Consider the following 19,903-nt stretch of genomic DNA (forward strand, 5'->3'; position numbering starts at 1 on the left):
GGTAGTAAATTTAGAAAAGAAGTAAGAGGTAACAGATTACAATGAGGGGATCTTACGTGGATGCTTATTTGAACACTCCACATCCCCCACTGAATACTTGTCAGGCTCCTGGGGACATGTGAGTTATCAGCTGAATATTATGTGATATTACGTAACTATTCTTAGTCTTGTAAGGTGTGATAATGGCATGCAGTTATGTGAATAAATGCCCTTTTTTGATTTTGACACTGAAGAATTTAAGGGTAAGAAATGATATCCAGGATTTGTTTTAAAAAACTTCAACAACAAAAAGTGGGCTGTATAGATGAAACAAGTGTGGTAAAAAAAAATAATGGTTGTTGAAATCAGATGATTTGGGATTCGTTGTATTCCCACTTTTGTGTGTGTGTGGTAATTTTCATAATAAAAGTTTAAAGAATTGAATTAGCCTATTTTCAACAAGCTCGATGGATGGGGAGTAAAGTTAAACACAGCAGCCTGAGGGAAAACTTGTGATAGGGGAGGTCTGGAGATGGGGGCTCCGGGAGTGGTTTTATATGTGATCTCATCCATGGGAGGAAGCTGATGGACAAGGTCTAGGGGCAGTGGATACCAGGCACATGTGGAAGGAATTTTAGGCAGGACTAAGCTACAATAAGGGGGAAAACAATAAGAATAGGTGAAGGAGCAGAAAAAAATAATTAGTTTGAGAAAGGAGGGTGAAACTAAAGAATTCCATCCTTAAAGGCTGTTCCCTGTGAAAGAAAAACAGTATGTTGAGAATGAGGGATTTATTGGCAGTGAGCTTGAACTGGAGAATGGTAGTGAACCCTCGAAGTAGATGTTGTGTGTGGAGGGAGATAGAGCTGGGCAAGATTAATGAAAACACCCATATATGTCTGTTTTTTCCCAAAAAAGATTGCCCAGGAGAAAAGTTGCCTCATACTTGAAATGTTCTCCTAATCCAGGATATGCTCTCTTGGTTGCTTTACTCTGCATAATAATCCACTATTTGGAGAATACACATTAGCCTGAAATGACTTCAGTCTATACTAGGTTGGTCCTTATAAGGGAGTCTTAATAGGATCCGTTACAAAGAAGGTAGAGGTTTATAAACAATTCCTGGGGATGTCTTTGCATAATTGCAAAACTTTTGAAGATGACTTTAAAAAAGAATTCTAGTATATGGTTACTTGTGGAGATCACAAAAATATTACTTGATGTATAGGGATACTTACGTTTTGCTATAAAATGTACAAAGACAATGTCACTAACTGGTATTTTAGCCAGGCTTGAAGATCATGTGTATCAGAGAACTGTATTAGATGATTCAAAAAGATTCGCATGATGATAAGGATATTAATGTTAACAATACAGCATAAAGGGTTGGGATACAATTTTATTTTTTGTGAGACTAGAATAAAACTATAATTTAAAATTTTAATGTAGACTCATAACTTCTCATTTATATGCCTACATTTTTCTGTATTTAATTTAGCTCAAAACCCTCTTTCTAGGTCTTCTTATTGGGGTTAATGAGAGATTGCTCTATATGTTATTGACCCTAAATTTGAGACTATATAGTAATTGTTAAAGGACCCAACTAAGGTTATATAAAACCTTATATGAAACTGTATGTAGCTATGTGCTTTATATAAAAATGTAAAGCTGTATGGTTTCCATACTTTTATGACTGTAAGGTAAAATTACTCATTTATAATGGCAACAACATACAATTATATTATTTTCTCTAGTCATTGGCAATTCGCAATTCTGGTATCATTATCTCCAGGACTTTTGATGCTATCCATAACCTCATAAGCTAGAAAAGGTTTAAAGAATCCTAGAAAGATGTCACCACACAAGATTCAAGGGTCTTGCTTAAGACAGACTGGAAAAAAAAATGAGCCTGGAATCTTTCTCTTTATCAGTAATGGGAAATTATACCGTCAAGATAGAAATTATTTGTAACTGGGCCTTTGTTGTTTTGAGACTTTGCATGAAATTTTCTAGAGGACAAAATTTATAAGCTTCTGTAATCCTATTTTTTGATGATTGTATATGCTGCAACTTAATGTTATTTTCACGTACCTCTGCTATTCTAAATTGTTGTACAAAGTTATTCAATTTTACTTTTTTAAAATGTAGGTATTGTGTTACTAATTTTTACCCCAAAGCAAGCAGAATTCCTCATTCTTTTCTTTGATCCAGCATTTTCTACTCTCCAAGGAATATACTAAAATTAGTGTTTAAAAATCTTTCCAGTTGATACACCATAAAATCAGAGGATTCAGGAAGACTTTCATCTCCTGCACTTCCCCATTTACACTCCCACCTAAATAAATAATAAGTCAACAAACAAACAAATAACCAGAAACTCTTCCACTGATGCATAGAGCCTCATTAGAATCGAGTTACCTGTAGAACAGTTCTTTCCCTGGAAGGGAGTGTATCGCTATGCTAGGTTTACAGATGAGGAAACTGAAGGTTAGAGCAAGTAAATGGCTGGTTAAAGTTTGTAAGTGATGGAAGCAAAATTAGCAGAGACCCTTTTCTGGGTTCAAACCCCACATTCTCGGTAGCACATGCTGCCACCCCATGCTCATGATACACACCAATTTCAAAAATTTGGAAACCATTTTAAAAGCAAACAAAAGGAATAAAATTGTCTGCATTCTAATGTCACAAGAAGGCAACACAAGCACTGTGATCAGGTGCCAACAGACTTTGGAAGAAGGGGTGAGATGATGACGTGCATTTGTTATTTGTGTAACGGTATGTGGGCTGAAGAGCCCGAAGCAAGTTTGTACTTTATGGAATTATTCGCGGTGAATATAGAATGATGACTCAAATTCCAACAGTGTTGTTGAGGAAGACGTGTTATCAATACATGGTAACTGAGATTCGTTCGTATTGGAATTATGCAAAGTGAGAACTGCCTATTTTGCACATAATTGAGATTGTGCATGTAAAACTCTGCCCTGCTTTTTCACCTATTAGTAAAAAACAAACATTTTCTTGAGACTTTAACATTTTAATAAATAATGTAATGCCTAAACATAAATCCCACTTAAAGTCATATTCTCTCTAAAGGAAAATCATTCAAAATGTTCTACCTGGTGTCCCATCCTTTACCTTGATGGTGGAAGATTTGTATAACAGCTTTTGTGAGCCGTGTGTTGTGCATTTTAATGATGGTCTATAAATATTAACTTAGAATTTTTTTTAATTTTCAATTTTCTTCAATTTTAATACATATTTTTATTTTATTTAAATCCAACATACATTGTATGTTAGTTAACATATGGTGTGATGATAGTTTCAGGAGTAGAATTTAATGATTCGGCGCTTAACTTTTAACACTCAGTGCTCATCCCAACAAGGGCCTTCCCCAAAACCCATCATCCATTTATCCCATCCCTCCACTCAACAAAATAAAGATTATAAAAAGCATACATAGTCATCCAATGAGTGTGGACAAGAGTCACCCTTAATCCTTGCTTGTTGTGACGAGTCTATAGTTTCAGGAGCCACAGTGCTGTTATCCAGTAGGAATCTTATAAAGCTCAAAAGTATGCATTTTTTTATTTTTTAAGCTTATTTATTTACTGAAAGAGAGAGAGAGAGATAGAAGAGATGGGGGAAGGGACAGAGAAAGATGGAGAGAGAGAATCCTAAGCAGGCCGTGTGCTGTCAGCTCAGAGCCTGACGCAGGGCTCAAACTCACAAACTGTGAGATCGTGACCTGAGCCCAAACTAAGAGTCAAACGCTTTACTGAATGAGCCACCCAGGTGCCCCAAAACTATGCATTTTTAAAAATCACCTAATGTTCTAGGCTAACTCACTAGTTTCATTATTTTGAATCTTTTAGGGTATATATATATGGTTGTAAACTTGCAAAAATTTAAAGTGCCTATAATTTTTATGAAAATAAATTAATTTTATATATTTTAACTTTTTGTTATATTGTGCACTAATTTATAAAAGAAACACTTTAGCTAAAAAGTATTAGTTTCATAATGTGGATATCATGTATCAACCTGTGAAATAATTCGAATAAAAATATTACATGGACATGCATGAAGACATTCTTTTTAAGTATTTGTTCATTTGGTAAATCAAATTTTCAATTACAAACTTCCACTTCTGTTTACAGATTCAAAAGGCAGCTGAAGTCTGGATCCTTGGAAGTCATTTCAATACCTGCCTTTTTTTATCCAAACATGTTACACGTCAAGCAGTCAACTGAGGACTCAGGAAAATTAGAGAGGTATCAGGGCACCCAGGTGGCTCAGTCGGTTAAGTGTCTGACTTCAGCTCAGGTCATGATCTAACAGTCTGTGAGATCAAGCCCCGCGCTGGGCTCTGTGCTGACAGCTCAGAGCCTGGAGCCTGCTTCAGATTCTGTGTCTCCCTCTCTCTCTCTGTCCCTCCTCCATTCGCACTCGGTCTTTCTCTCAAAAATAGATAAACATTAAAAAAAATTAGGTATGATGTATTAGAAGACAGTATTCTCAAATAACAAACTTCATCGGATGTACTGTTGGAACCAGCATCTAATAGATCCCATTTCACAGTCAGTTCTTACAAGAATGACTATGTGCGTCCCTTCCCAGTCTGCGTCCAGCGACGTCAGGTTGGTAGCATGAAATCAGCGATGGTAGGAGCAATTACACTATGGAAATGGGCAGAAGCTACAAATCGTGGTTCATCCCCACCCCACTCCCCAGAAAACATTTACCACCAGCACTGGATTGTCAGTGTTCACATGTTCAGCTGATAATTAGCAAGGGCATAATGATGGGGGAAAAAAGCCTGGGGTTATAAATTATTACACGTGCCTTCTAATTCCAGCTTTTCTGTTTGTTGGTCATCCTGGCAATTTAGCCTTTGTTTTCTTAGCTTCTTCCACTTTCTGGTGTGTATAATAAAATCTACATTGTATATTTGGAAAAATCATGGTGAGAATAAAATATGATAGTATTTATGAAAGAATTTTGAACAATTGAAAGGTTTGTATGTGTACAAAGGAACACTACTGTTTGATTATAAATGTGGAAGGTATTATAAGAAATGTAGTAATTCGGTTCCTCAAAACTTAATAGAGTAAAAGAAATGCCAGAATTCAGAAAAAACATCTTATCCCAGGAACCTCATTTAGCTCTGTTTTGTTTTACAATAATAAATGGTATGTCAGAATCTGGAAATCTCTTAAGGATTTTGTTTTAATTAAGTAGTCAGTTTTTAGAGTCATAAAGCTGGGAGGCATTCTAGATCCTGTTTTTCCTTCTGCCCTTTATGTCTCTATCATTTCTTCTTTAAAAAAAAAAAATCTCTCTTGGAGCGCCTGGGTGGCTCAGTCAGTTGAGTGTCCCGACTTCAGCTAAGGTCATGATCTCACACTTGGTGAGTTCGAGCCCTGCATCTGTCTCGCTGTTGTCAGCGTGGAGCCTGCTTTAGACATTCTGTTTCCCTCTCTCTCTGCCCCTCTCCTGCTCACACTCTCTCTTTCAAAAATGAATAAACATTTATTTAAAAAAAAATCTTTCTCTGCATCATCCCTCTCCTTCCCATTCCTCTGCTGTGGACCATTCCTCTGCTTCAGGCGATTAATGATCTATTTGCTTTCCCTAAGCCTCACCTAGCCTGTCTTCCAATTCATTCTCCATAGTGTAGACAGAAGAATCCCTTTTCATAGGAGATCAGGTGCAAAGTTTCCTTCATGATCTGGTCTCTTCCCACCTTACCATCGTCAGCTTCTTTCCCATCCATTCTTGGTGCTGTAGATCTAAGGTGGCAGGCTCTCTCACATGCTTCATGTCTTTGCGATACTGGTCCTCTCACTGAATGCCCTGCTCCCTGCTCCACCCGCCCTGTCTTATGTTACATCGTCATTGCCAACGTCTTTGTATATCACTTAACTAATCATTCTGATCTTATTATTTTTCCATATTTTCATAGAAGATTATGAAACCCAGAAGGGCGAGAGGTGCATTGTGTATTGTTCTTTGTATCTTAAGGAACTGGCCTTGCATCTAGCTTAGTGTTAAATTAGAATCAAGTTTCTTCCTACTTTTATTTGAACGAGACCTAAGATGAGAAAGGATATTAACTTTCTTGTACAGATCAAAAATTAACTGACCAAAACGTAAAATTAATAGATTATGCTTATTCTAGTTTAGCAATGGCAGGTATCGGCCACTAAATGAAGATGGGAACCTTTTTGATGTAACTTTTCAGTGTAACACTCAATTTCACTTACTGTAGACAGTACTCCATGTTAGCAAAGGGCTAAACAAAGTTTGTGTTTAATTACTGGTGTGCTTATAAATAATTATATAATAATGACAAATATTAACAGATTTTATTATTTATCTTTAGTTGGCGCATCAAACAAGTACTGGATTTTTGTTTTTTGATGCTTTATGCCCAACCAAAGGCCATGTATTATTTACAGGTAAGACCTTGGTATATATATGTATAATTTAAAGTGGAAGTATTATGTTCTCCTTCCTTCCTGCTTGTATTCCTCCACCTTACTTTGTATTCAGAAAATAAGAAAATGCCAAAGAAAATGCCAAAAGGAAGTTGAAAGTTGATTTGAACTAAGTCTTCTAGCGGGGTTTACTATTAACAGAGGAAATCATAGTTACCTGAAACAAACTGAAAAGAACTTCTCAAATTAGAAAAAAATAGAAATGATGCTCCCTACATTTCTCTCGCCACAAATTTATTACATTAAACAAACATTTTGAACACTTAATATAGGCCATTGGTACCCTACATTGTCTCCTCTTGTATTTTATGTTCTACCCACTTCTACAGTGCCTTACTGTATTTCTTAAATAAATAAACTGTATATAGTTTGGATCCCCTGAATTCTGGCATATTGTTAAATAAAGAGTTTTGTGTTTCAGCCGTGAGTATATACTTCACTATACGTGACAATGTGCAGTTGTAAGAAGAGTTTGTAAGATATCACTGGAGATGAGAGAAACGTTAGAAAAAAGCCTGAAGCAAGGTGTTTCTCTTTTACCGGAATTAAAAAAAAAGAGCCTTTTGATTTCTGGTTAACAGAAACATGAGATCCACCCAATGTATTCTTCCCAATTTGAAACAATGTGATTCTAGTTTGTGCTCTGGTAACGTGCTTGCGGATTTCCACATTTTTCTGAATCATTTAGGAGGCCCTCTTATTGTATAGATTACCCATAATATATACGAAATTAAAAAAAGAAAATTCTAGGGGAGCCTGGGTGCCTCAGTATGTTAAGCGTCTGACTCTTGATTTCGGCTTAGGTCATGATGTCACAGTTCATGAGATGGAGTTTCGAGTTGGTCTCCGTGCTGCCAGCACAGAACCTGCCTGGGATTGTCTTGTCTCCCTCTCTCTTTTGCGCCCCCGCCCCGCCGCCGCTCATGCTCTTCCTCTCCCTCTCTCTCTCTCTCAAAATAAATAAATAAATAAATATTTTTTAGGAGAAAATTATAGTTTCTCTTTCCCCTTCTCTTATGGAGAGCTATTCTTAGGCTTATGTGTACCAACATTCATCTACCCAGCTAGTTGTGGATGAGAGTGCCAGTTCCCTTTCATCCTCTCATTGCCAAGCACGGTCCCTGGTCCTCTGGTGACAGGACCTGGCGCCTATCATCTCAAACATAAAGCTAGTTAGGCTTAAACTGGGAATGGAAGTATTTGTAAAGATGTAAATAGATTCGGATAAATAGATTTTTTTCAATGAAGATTTAGATTGAGTGTTGCATATTACTACTTAGGAAAGAAACCTCGTCTCTGGTCTTAGAATCTCAAAGTGAAAACTAATAGTAAATACCCTCAGTGAATTGAACTAAAAATAAAATAACCTCATAAAAACTGGTTTTTCAGTGTATTCTATTGAGAAAGTATTTTCAGTTCTCAAGCAAATGCAATTTATTCAATGGAAGCATCAAAGGAACTAATGACTTTTGTTTTTTTCCAGCTAGAAGATGATATCATAGCTAAAAAGATGTACTTTACAAAAATCACAGATTTTGTGCATAATATCACTTCAAATAATTGGTTTTATATTGAGTTTTCAATTCTTGGATTCATAGGTAAGCCTTGTATTTTCTAGCACACAATAATCTTAAAATTTCTTAAAAACTTATTAGTTGCTTAATGGAAAGGAATGGCATGATTTCTGTAAAGATACTGTTAATTTAACAGTAAGATTAAATTCAAGTATCTTGAGTTTCAGTAAATGTATTTTTAAACCAATCTTTCCGAGATAGACAATATAAATAAGCAGCCTATACATGTGATGAAAATGTAAGAAAGCTACTACTTGCTAAATGCTTGCTGCAAGTCTGGCCCACATGTGAACTCAGTGACTAAGGGGTACTGCTCTATTTTACATGAAAACTCAGAGAGTTAAAGTTGTAAGAAAGGAATTCTGATTTAGGACTACCGTACTCTAAATTCCTGGTAATTTCCACTATGCCAAACGTGACATACTTAGAAAAGTATAAAAATAAGTGAATCATACCCACCATGGAAGAATGCCTAAAATTGGGCCAATTGTGGGATTTAAAAAAAAAAATTCTTTTATAGACTTTCTTTCTTCTTCCTTCCACTCTTTCTACCCTCCCTCCTATACTTTTTCTTTTGTTTGAACCTTGAGGTGGCAAGTTGAATTACCACACTCATTCCATGGTGCATATCATCCTTGCTTTCATACAGGAGCCCTCTTTTACTTTGTTCTTTCATTTTATGCCCAGTCCCTACTCCCGCTTCCTCCCACCCCCCAATAGGCTTCCATTCTAATATGTTCAAAGTGTACATATAGGGGCACCTAGGTGGCTCAGTCGGTTAACTGTCAGACCTCTGCTCAGGTCACGGTCTCACAGTTTGTGAGTTCAAGCCCTGCATCAGGCTCTATGCTGACAGCTCAGAGCCTGGAACCTGCTTCAGATTCTGTGACTCCCCTCTCTTTTCCCCTCCCCTGCTTGTGCTTTGTCTGTCTCTCGCTCTCGAACATAAATAATAGACATTTTAAAATGTTGGGGCGCCTGGGTGGCGCAGTCGGTTAAGCGTCCGACTTCAGCCAGGTCACGATCTCGCGGTCCGTGAGTTCGAGCCCCGCGTCGGGCTCTGGGCTGATGGCTCAGAGCCTGGAGCCTGTTTCCGATGCTGTGTCTCCCTCTCTCTCTGCCCCTCCCCCGTTCATGCTCTGTCTCCTTCTGTCCCAAAAATAAATAAAAAACGTTGAAAAAAAATTTTTTTAAATGTTTAAAACAAAGTATACATATAAATATGCTTATATTGGTGTTTATCATGTTTTTATCTGTTTGAAACTTACATAAATGGTGATGTGATAACCCTCTTAATGCCCCTTAACATTTTTGTCCTCAAAACTAGATTTTGAAACTGTCAACATGTTGATTTGTGTCAATTTAGTTCATTGTTTCTTACTGCTGTTGCATACACCCCACATAATAATCCATTTGACTTCTCCGTCCTCAAAGTGGTCAACTTTGCTCCCAACTCTCTGCTGCCACAAAGAAATGAAGTGACATATTTTGTCCCCTGGATCAGGACCACTGAGGGCGAATATGACTGTGTCTCTAAGTCATGCCAGATTACTTTGCAGGTTGGCTGTACAGTTTATAGTCCCCTAAGCAGTGCGTATGAGTTCCCACCTCCCCATATGCTTGACAACATGTGATTCTATTACATCATTTTTTATTTATTTTTGCCATTGGGAGGAGTGTTAAGAATTTCTCTGATTGCTAGTGAAATCTGTTATTCATATACTTACTTGATAACTTTCTTTTCCATACTTTCTGTCAAGTATTGCAGAATCCAATTTTGAATCCCCAAAGGTTTATGCTCAGCTTTGATTTAAATACGAGGAAAAATTATAGGTAACAGCAATACCTGATAAGCTTGAAGAGGAAGTAATTTTGTTGATACATTACTGTGAAAATTTAAAATTTTTTGTATCTTTCTCACCAAAGCCCGGTGTGAGAAGGCTGGAGAATATTCACATTCTGACCAAGAGCACACTGAACAAGGAGCATTGTATATGTAATCCTGAAGTCTTATTTAAGCTTAAGTTTACAACAGCTTTGTTTTTTGTTGTTAGTGTTGTTATAAAACTAACAATGTTCTTACTCAATATTACCAAAAACATGAGTTTGCTAAATAGAATTTTACAGCATGCTGACAGCAGATAAGGAAAAGACAAATATTGATTCAACTATTTCCATCATTAAATCACTTACTTTGGTTACTATATAAAAAACAAAAAATTAAAATATAACTATACATTTGATTAAATAACTCATACAGATTCAACTCCTAGTAAAGAAAAGGAAGCATGATTACTTCCTACTATCATATTTATTAAATAGGTGTATTTTACACTATTTACTTTAACATTTACCTGAATCTTATACCTTCAACTTCATTTTAAAATCAAAGATGCAGTATATTAGAAGAAAGCAATTGGACCTAAGGAAATATCCTACTTTAAAGTATAGCAAATCTTTAAGTATCACAAATATAAGATAGAAATAAAATTCTTATAAAATGAAGGGTGCCTGGGTGGCTCAGTCGGTTAAGCAGCCGACTTTGTCTCAGGTCATGATCTCGCGGTCCGTGAGTTCAAGCCCGCGTTGGGCTCTGTACTGACAGCTCAGAGCCTGGAGCCTGCTTCTGTTTCTGTGTCTCCCTCTCTCCTGCCCCTCCCTCATTCGCTCTCTGTGTCTCTCTGCCTTTCAAAAATGAATGAATGTTAAAAAAAAATTTTTTTTAATTCTTATAAAATGATGCTCAAATATTGAAATAATGCTATATTTTAATCAAAATTAAATACTAAACATAAAAAATGTGGTAGATTGATAAAGTTCTACAAAAGTCAGGTTATAGATCCGCTTCTACAAAATTAAGTAAAAATTATAGCTTCTGTACATTTCATTTTATGTATATGTATCTTTCACAAGACTTAGAAATTGATCCTCATTGGTTATCAAAATTGGTTTCCTGAGGGTATTCACTATTCTAAACCTGCTTCACACTTCTCTCTCCCAGAAGTGTTAATCTGTAATACTTAAGCAGATATATTATTTTATTATCCTTCAACTTCATGAATGCTTTAAGGATATACTTATATAAGGATATATTTAATTTTTAATGATTTTTTGGTCCTTTCTCTTGTTAATAGAATGAACAACTATATATAAGGGTTATTTTATAATATATGGTATAAACACTCGAGAGTTATTTGGATTTGTTTACTTTTTCTTCGTAGGAAAGCTGTTTAAATCTGAGGACTTAACTGACTTTGTGCGTTTTTTTTTAATGTTCTACAAAGATAAACCCATAGATTTGCTTTTGGGGGACATTTTTCAGGTAAAGATGTGTAACCCAGGAGAGACTTCTGTGAGTATTTTTTTACTTTGTAAATACAAACTATTTTAGGAAAATACTATCTGTCTAATGTAATTCCCTGAAATTTGTTTACAGAACTAAACCTGATGAGTGCACTAGTTTTTAAGTTCTGGTATCCAGAATTTTTACTGACACTTATACCTACTACATCAAATAATGAGAGGCCACAAATTTAGTGAAAAGTGGAAGAAAAGTGACAAACAATAATAAAATGATAGATGCAAATTAAATATGTCAAAATATACCAGCTAAGAGATAGTTCATCAGAATGGATTAAAAAACACTATGCAATTATTGCTGTCTGTACTCAGTTAAAATATAATTAAATACATAGGTTAAAAGTAAAAGATGGAAAAATAAATACCTTGCAGACAATAACAAAAAGAAATTTGTACTAGCTATATTAATATCAAAGTAGACTTTGGTGCCAAAACCCAAAAAATTTGACCAGGGATCAAGAAAGATACTAAAAGAGTCAAATCACCAAGAAGATATAACAATCCTAAAAGTGTATGCATCTAATAAGAGAGACTCAAATACATGCAGCGAAAGATGACAGAATTAAAGAGAGAAATAGATTAGTCTACAAGTATAGTTGGAGACTTCAACACTCCTCTCTGAAGAACAGAACTGGTGCATAGAAAATCAGCAATGAGATAAAAGAATTGAACAACACCATCTACCATCTGGATTTAATTGATATTTAAAAGGCACTACGTCCAACAGCAATACAAAACACATTATTTTAAAATACACATGGGGGGGCGCCTGGGTGGCTCAGTCGGTTAAGCGGCCGACTTCAGCTCAGGTCATGATCTCACGGTCCGTGAGTTCGAGCCCTGCGTCAGGCTCTGTGCTGACAGCTCAGAGCCTGGAGCCTGTTTCAGATTCTGTGTCTCCCTCTCTCTGACCCTCCCCCATTCATGCTCTGTCTCTCTCTGTCTCAAAAATAAATAAACATTAAAAAAAATTTTTTTTAAAAACAAAAATAAAAAAAATAAAATACACATGGGGACTCCTGGGCGGCTCAATTGGTTAAGCATCTGACCTCAGCTCAGGTCATGATCTTGTGATTCGTGAGTTCGAGCCCTGCATCAGGCTCTGTGCTGAAGTGCAGAGCCTACTTGGGATTCTCTGTCTCCCTTTCTCTCTGCCCCTCCCCTGCTCGCTCTCTCTCTCGAAATAAATAAACATTTAAAAAGAAGAAATTAATAACAGAAAGATAACTGAAAATCTGCAAGCACTTGGAATTTAAACAATACACTCCTGAATAAACCATGAATGAAAAAGGAAGTCTCAAAGGAAATTAGAAAATACTTTGAATAGAATGAAATGAAAATACAACCTATCAAAATTTGTGAGATTCAGCTAAAGCACTGCTTAAGGAGAAATTTATCCTAGAAGAAATCTTTACCTTAGAAGAGAAGAAAGATTTTGCATTAATAATCTCAGCTTCCACTTTAAGAAACTAGAAATAGAGAGTAAAATCAACCCAAATCAAGCAGAAGTAAGAAAATATTAGCTATGAAGTCAGAAAGCAACAAAATTGAAAACATAAAAGTAGTTCTTTGAAAAGAGCAAGAAAACCAATAAGAAGATTGACAAAGAAGACTCAAAAACAAATTATCAATAATAGAGACTATCATGATGCATATGTATGAGTGTGTGTATGTACTAACAAGATATGTAGATTATATGCTGAAAACCTAAAAATGCTGATGAAAGAAATAGACATACCATGATCATGGATTGGATGTGTGTAAATGTGATATGCAGATAGGTATGCATGTAAGCAAGATGTTTAGGTTGATATGTAGATGTTGGTATGTATATACGTACCTATCTACATATCAACCTAAACATCTTGCTTGATTAAAACATTATTTCAAAGTAGATCACCTATCTAAATATAAAACAAACTTTAAAACCTTTAGAAGTGTAAAAAAAATATCTTCAGGATCCAGGAGAAGAGTTCTTAGACATGATACTAAAACTATGATCCATTTTTTTAAATTACTAAATTAGATTTCATCAAATTCAAATCTTTTGTACTGTAAATTTTACTGTTGGAGGATAACATACCACAGACTATGAACAAATATTTGTAAATTCCATATACAACAAGGACTTGTATTCACAATATATATAAAATTCCCAAAACTCAATAACAGGAAAATAACCCAATTAAAAAATAAGCACAACGCTTGAGTAGACACTGCTAAGGTAGTTTCTCCCTTACTGCAATAAGCAATTAACTCAGCTTTCCTTTAGCAGAGCTAAAGGGGCATTTTGTGGGAAGCCAACATTTGATAATGCCATCTCATTGGAACTTCTATTAATAGCTTAGCAAATATTATCATATTTGCTGGTTTTTAACTCCTCAACTAATTTTATCTGACCTTAGTTTCAAATTAAATTAACTCTAGATTATTTAAATACTTTACAGTTATAAAAACAATCCTTTAATATAATACTTTCCTACATGTTTGTACTGCGTAGAAATACATTTAAGTAAGCCTGCTGTTTAAAGATTGCAAAAATGCAATCTACCAAGTGGGAGAAGATATTTGCAAATAATATATCAGATAAAGGGTTAATATCCAAAATAAATAAATAACTTATACAACTCAGCACCAAAAAACTCCCAACTAATCCGATTAAAGAATGGGCAGATAACCTGAATACTTTCCAAAGAAGCCATACAGATGACCAACAGACACATGAAAAGATGCTCAACATCACTCATTATTAGGGAAATGCAAATCAGAACCACAATGAAATAGCACCTCACACCTGTCAGAATGGCTAAAATAGAAAACACAAGAAATAACATGTGTTGACAAGGATGTGGAGAAAAAGGAACCCTTGTGCACTATTGGTGGGAATGCAAATTGGTGAAGCCACTGTGGAAAACAGTATGGAGTCTCCTCAAAAAATTAAAAATAGAATTACCATATGACTTAGTAATTCCAATATTGGATATCTACCCAGAGAAAACAAAATACTAATTGGAAAAGATATATGCACCCCTGTGTTTATTGCAGCATTATTTACAATAGTCAAGATATGGAAGCAACCCAAGTATCCATCAATAGAGGAGTGGATAAAGGTGTGGTATATATACAATGGAAAATTACTCAGCCATAAAAAAGAATGAAATCTTGCCGTTTGCAACAACATGGGTGGACCTAGAGGGTATAATACTAAGTAAAATAAATCAGAGAAATACAAATACCATAATATTTTACTCATGGGGAATTTCAGAAACCAAACAAACGAAGAGATTGACAAACAGAACCTTAAATATAGAGAACAAACTCGTGGTTGCCAGAGCAGGGAGGTGGGTGGGGAGATAGGAGAAATAGGTGAAGGGGATTAAGAGAACACTTATCTTGATGAGCACTAAGAAATATATAGAATTGTTGAATCATTATATTGTGTACCTGAAATTGATACAACACTATGTTAATTATACTTGAATATATTGAGTATATAAATTTGAGATGGATTTTTATGAATTTTTAAGTATACAGTATGTAAAGTAATTCTCAGTGATCGTAATAATTTCAAATGTTTGCTTGTAATATTAAGGGGTGGTTTCACAGGTCATCTTTCTTATTTTTATTTTTAATGAGATTAACCAAATCTTTTTTCTATAAAGCATAATATTGGTTGTTTTAATCATGTTTTTTTTCTACTTAATACATTGAGAGGGGTGTAATAGTGTAGGAATTAATTAATATGAAAAGACAAAGAATAATATAGTCTGAGAGAATGGATAGAAAAATACAAAAAAATTTCATTTATGTTGTTGAAATAACAAGAATGGAGTGGAAAATTATAGTTGGTACAGCAGTAGCCTGATTTTCTATGACAGAGTTCAAGAAAATACATGCTTTAACTAACACCTTTTTGTACCTCAACTTTTATTATTCTTATGAAGAAAAATCTAAGTAATAAAGTTTTATTTAATGTTTAAGTATTAAAATAGAACTCTGGCAAAAACTAATATAATACAGAATTCTTCCATCCATAAAAGCAATAAAAAGGAGTATTTGGGTTGTTACAGAAGATTATTGTTTCTCTTTTTCCCCAGGAAAAATGTGCAGAACGAAATAAGCAAATTCGTATTCGATATAAACCTTCTCTTTTCCAGCATGTGGGTATACAGTCATCATTCCCTGGAAGAGAACAATATTCCAAAGTAAGATTTTGAAATGTTACTTGAGTAATATAAAATGTCTTGTGAACTTATAAAATATTGTTTAGGAAAGGAGAGATGGAAACATGAGAGAGACTGTAAAATATGGTTGTTTAAACATAGTTCATATATGTTGTGAAGAGCAATCATCTTTTCAAGACCAAGTTATCTGTCATGGTTAGAAAAATCTAGCCTATGTTAACTTCTTTGCCTTACTATTATGTAACAGCTGTGCAATTCAAGTAATGACTAAAAACATGTTTTAAAAATCATAATACACTCACTATTTTAGTCTAATATTTAAAATTAGACAAGAATATTTCCAAATAAAATGTCCCTATTATTTAATTTAGATGTATCAACATTCTTATTTCAGATCACTATTTATTGTACCAACAAAAATTTGATTTTTTGGTATTGTTTGGTTTTTATCATTCTTAAATTTTCCATCATTTTTGGAAACAATGTTATTTATAATTGAATATAATTGAATTATAAAATATATAGTATATATATATAATATAATGTAATTGAATTATAATTGAATGTTATTTATAATTAGCATCTTGGTAGGGTAGAAGAAGCAAAGACTTCGGAGTCAAAACACCTAGTTTTTAGTTACGGTGACCTATGTCCTCTGTGCTCTCTTCAGTCTGTAAGAGGGAGAAGTTTAAATTAGATGATCCTTAAGATGTTTTCCACCTTTGAAATACTATTGACATCTCTCCCTTCATTTCTTCACACAACAAAGCAAATGATTGCTTTAATCTTTGGCAGTTGAAATGAGAGAAATGCACGTGCACATACTCTCATCATTTCATTCATTATTTTTGATCAGCCCTCCTTCCACCTTTTCTACTCCTTATCTCTATATATTTATTGTACTGAGTTCTTTGGAACACTGCCTGAAACATAGTGTGAATTTAGTAGATGTTAGCTATTAGCTATTATGCAAGGTGAAATTCTAGATTGAAAGTATTCATTAAGCAAAACAGACAAGTGTCTGGTATATTGAAAATTTATGAATCTGCATGCAAAAAATAACATCATAAAAATACATAAAACATAGCTGCAGGTGATGCAGAAAGAAATTGGTCTATACCATTCTATTTGTTGGTGCTGTTATAATGGAACTCTTTTCTTCCATTGTATTTTTTTGCTTGATGAGCTGTTTTAACCTTACCTTTGTAAATTTACAACCGATTAAGTAGAATATTTATCTAATCACTCATATTTTAATGTTATAACCTAGCTTTTTACCTTTTTATACCTCACACCATGTAAAATAGAAATAAAAAACAATTTGGTGACATGTCCAATGTGGATTGTATATTTTTAAAATATATATTACTTTAATTATTATAATTATTTAATCATATTATTTTAAAATTTTCTAACAGGATATTTATTATTAGGAGTTTCATAATTCGAGTACCTTCCTTAAAAATGATCAGCATCATTCTTTGGAAAAAATGACATAATGAGGATTAGTCTTAGTTCTCAACTTTCTTCAAAGTGGCTAAGAGACTATCTCATATAAAAAATTAAGCCTTTGATAATATAGTGGTAAGTATAAAAATTGATATAAATATATAGAAAATTATCAGATATTTATTAGCCTTATTTTATAATCATATTTTGTGTATTTTTAAAACTTTATACATATAACTTTCTGATATACTCTCTAATATTTTGTTTGAGAATAATGAGTATTTTCTTTTCCTTTTTATCATATACTGTACACATACAATGAATTTGGAGACAATAGATCTCAGTTTGAAGCCTCATTCTTATCAATAGATGCAACACTATGGATGAATCTCTAAAACACTGTGCTAAATGAAAAAAGCCAGATGCAAAAGACTATATACTCTATGATTCAATGTGGAATTCTAGAAAAGGCAGATCCTGACATCTTATTATGATTTTAATTTGCATTTCTTTGATGGCAAATGATGTTGAGCATCTTTTCATGTACTAGCTGTATGTATGTATATATGTATGTGTGTGTGTATATGTGTGTGTGTGTATATATATAATGAAATATAGATTTTTACCAAATATGGATTTTAATGAAATGTAGTATATAGTTTTTGAAATGTCTGAGTATTTGCCCATGGGTTGTTCACCTGTTTACTTTTGTTTGTACATACATGGTCTCTGCTTATGACTTGCTCTTTCATTTTCTTAACAGTTCCTTTCAATGAATGAAAGACTTTCACCTTGATACAGGTCACTCCACCCAAACCTCCACTCTGTCCATATAGTTATGTCATTGCTTAGTTCAGTATTCAATGATTTCATAACGAGAATATAAAACCTGTTTACACTTAAACTGCATGGTATGCTCTATTTTTCCTTTATTATGCAGCTTTTTTTTGTTTTAAATTTGCTTTATTTCAATGTACTTATCACTAATTCATCCTCAGATTCCCTGCAAATTATCTAAATCTGTTCCTGATGTATTGAAACATTTTAAAAATCATGGCTGAATGTTGAATATTGTTGAATGCTTTTCTGCATTTCTACCACTTCCTAACCTTGAAAAATCTCTCTCCTGCAGCCTCTGACCAGTTCTAACATATATCTTAGGAACCAGGCAGTTGATTTTCCTGTTTTCTATATCTCAAATCTGTATCATTCTTGGTCAACTCATTTGTTTCAGTAAAGCACACTCCCCTCTTCCTGTAATTTCTTGAGAAAGATTGTGTAGGAGATAAATTCTTGGAAAACTAAAACATCTTAAAATGACTGCAGTCTATCAAACTTAATTGTTAGGTTGGGTAGGCAAAGGATTCTGAATTCTGATTTTTTAAGGTATTCAAGACTGTAACTGATGAAAAGTAGTTAAAGCCATTCTAATTCCTGTTTCTTGGTATCAGACCAATCTTCCCATCTGTAGACCTTTAAAACTTTTCTTCTATTTGAGATTCTACAATTTCATGATGATAGGATAGGTCTATTTTTATCTATTGTGCTTAATATTTGGTAGGGCTTTTTAATATGAAAACTCGTGTTTCGATTCTGGAAAATATTCAGAAATTATTTTGTTGATAAATTTCTCCCTCTGTTTTCTATGCTCTTTTTAAGGAACCCTATTTCAAATGTAAGATTCCTTAGATTGATGTTCTCTCTGTCTCTTACTTTCTCCTTCCTATTTTCTTTCTATTTGCTTCACTCTCTGAAAGTTTTTCTGAATTTTGCCTTATATCCTTTTTATGAGTGCTTTTTTGTTTTGTTTTGTTTTTTGGGAAGGAGGGCAGTTTTCATTGATTGGTTGGTTTGGTTGTTTGTTTGTTTTTTGCTATTGTAGCTTTAATGTCTGAAGAACTCCTTTTGTTCTCCTAATGTCATTGTCCTCTTTTATAACCCTTGGTTCTTATTTTATGATTGAAATACTTCTACTTAACCCTCTGAGGATTTTAACATTTTTAAAATATTTTTTTAAGCTTCTTATTCCTGCATAGTTTCTATTTCCTCCAAGTTGGTTTGTTGTTGTTGTTATTGTTGTTTTTGGTCTCTGTTCTTCAAGTTGAAGGATTTCCTCAGGTATGTAGTGATCATAGATTGTATGTTCAAAAGGAGAAAGGTGGTTGGAGGCCCTGAGCACATGGCTGAACCTGTCAGTTTCACTGTCTGGGGAGGAGTGGCTAGGCTCTTTCCCTAAGGAATCATCTGTTCGTGTCTCTAAGTTTTGCCTCATGGGCTAATTAAATTGCTAGAGAATCTGGGAGCCCAGTAGGCAAAGATAGTAGGGGTTTTGGTGTTCACTTTGTCAATATTCACTTATTTGTCTTGTTTATCATTGTTATCCTTACCCTGGTTTGAGTCTAGATACCCTATGTTTGCCTTTTCAGAGAATTACCCTTCAAGAGTGAAGAGAAGATCATCACTTCGCTCCATGGGGCGGAAGAGGGTATTTAGAGCTTCAACTACCTCAGACTTGCAAGCCAGTCTCACAGTTTTGCCCCATCTTCACCTCCATTTTTAGCAGTAGGGGGGTTTCTCTGCTGCAGATGGTACTTCTGTTTCCATACAGCTTTCACAGACCTCCATTCTGTTGCCATTGTTTCCCCTCCCATTCTGTTTGTAAGATCCTGTATTTTTAACTGACCCTGAAGGTTAAGTGTGACTTCTAGAAAGAGTGAAAGTAAATACTTGTGCCTGATTCACCGTCTTTATTAGGCAGCCTACTAGTTCATTCTTGAACTTTGACTCTTTGGCCTATTTGTTTTTTGACTTCCAAAAACAAAATTTTAATTTCCAGGACTTTCAGCTGATTCTTTTTATG

General features: G+C 34.4%; 1 protein-coding gene across 1 annotated transcript in view; it reads left to right on the forward strand.

Annotated features, from left to right (window-relative positions):
* Positions 1 to 19,536, forward strand: part of MGAT4D (MGAT4 family member D) — a 52,291-nt gene extending 32,755 nt beyond the window's left edge. Inside the window, exons 6-12 of the mRNA XM_032593067.1 lie at positions 4,137 to 4,250; positions 6,362 to 6,437; positions 7,960 to 8,074; positions 11,272 to 11,402; positions 15,508 to 15,615; positions 19,145 to 19,161; positions 19,470 to 19,536. Coding sequence (XP_032448958.1) covers positions 4,137 to 4,250; positions 6,362 to 6,437; positions 7,960 to 8,074; positions 11,272 to 11,402; positions 15,508 to 15,615; positions 19,145 to 19,161; positions 19,470 to 19,536 — 628 coding nt within the window. The remainder of the gene's footprint in view (positions 1 to 4,136; positions 4,251 to 6,361; positions 6,438 to 7,959; positions 8,075 to 11,271; positions 11,403 to 15,507; positions 15,616 to 19,144; positions 19,162 to 19,469) is intronic.
* The last annotated feature ends 367 nt before the right edge of the window (positions 19,537 to 19,903 follow it).

Source organism: Lynx canadensis, chromosome B1, assembly GCF_007474595.2.
Source record: "Lynx canadensis isolate LIC74 chromosome B1, mLynCan4.pri.v2, whole genome shotgun sequence".
Classification (NCBI taxonomy): domain Eukaryota; kingdom Metazoa; phylum Chordata; class Mammalia; order Carnivora; family Felidae; genus Lynx; species Lynx canadensis.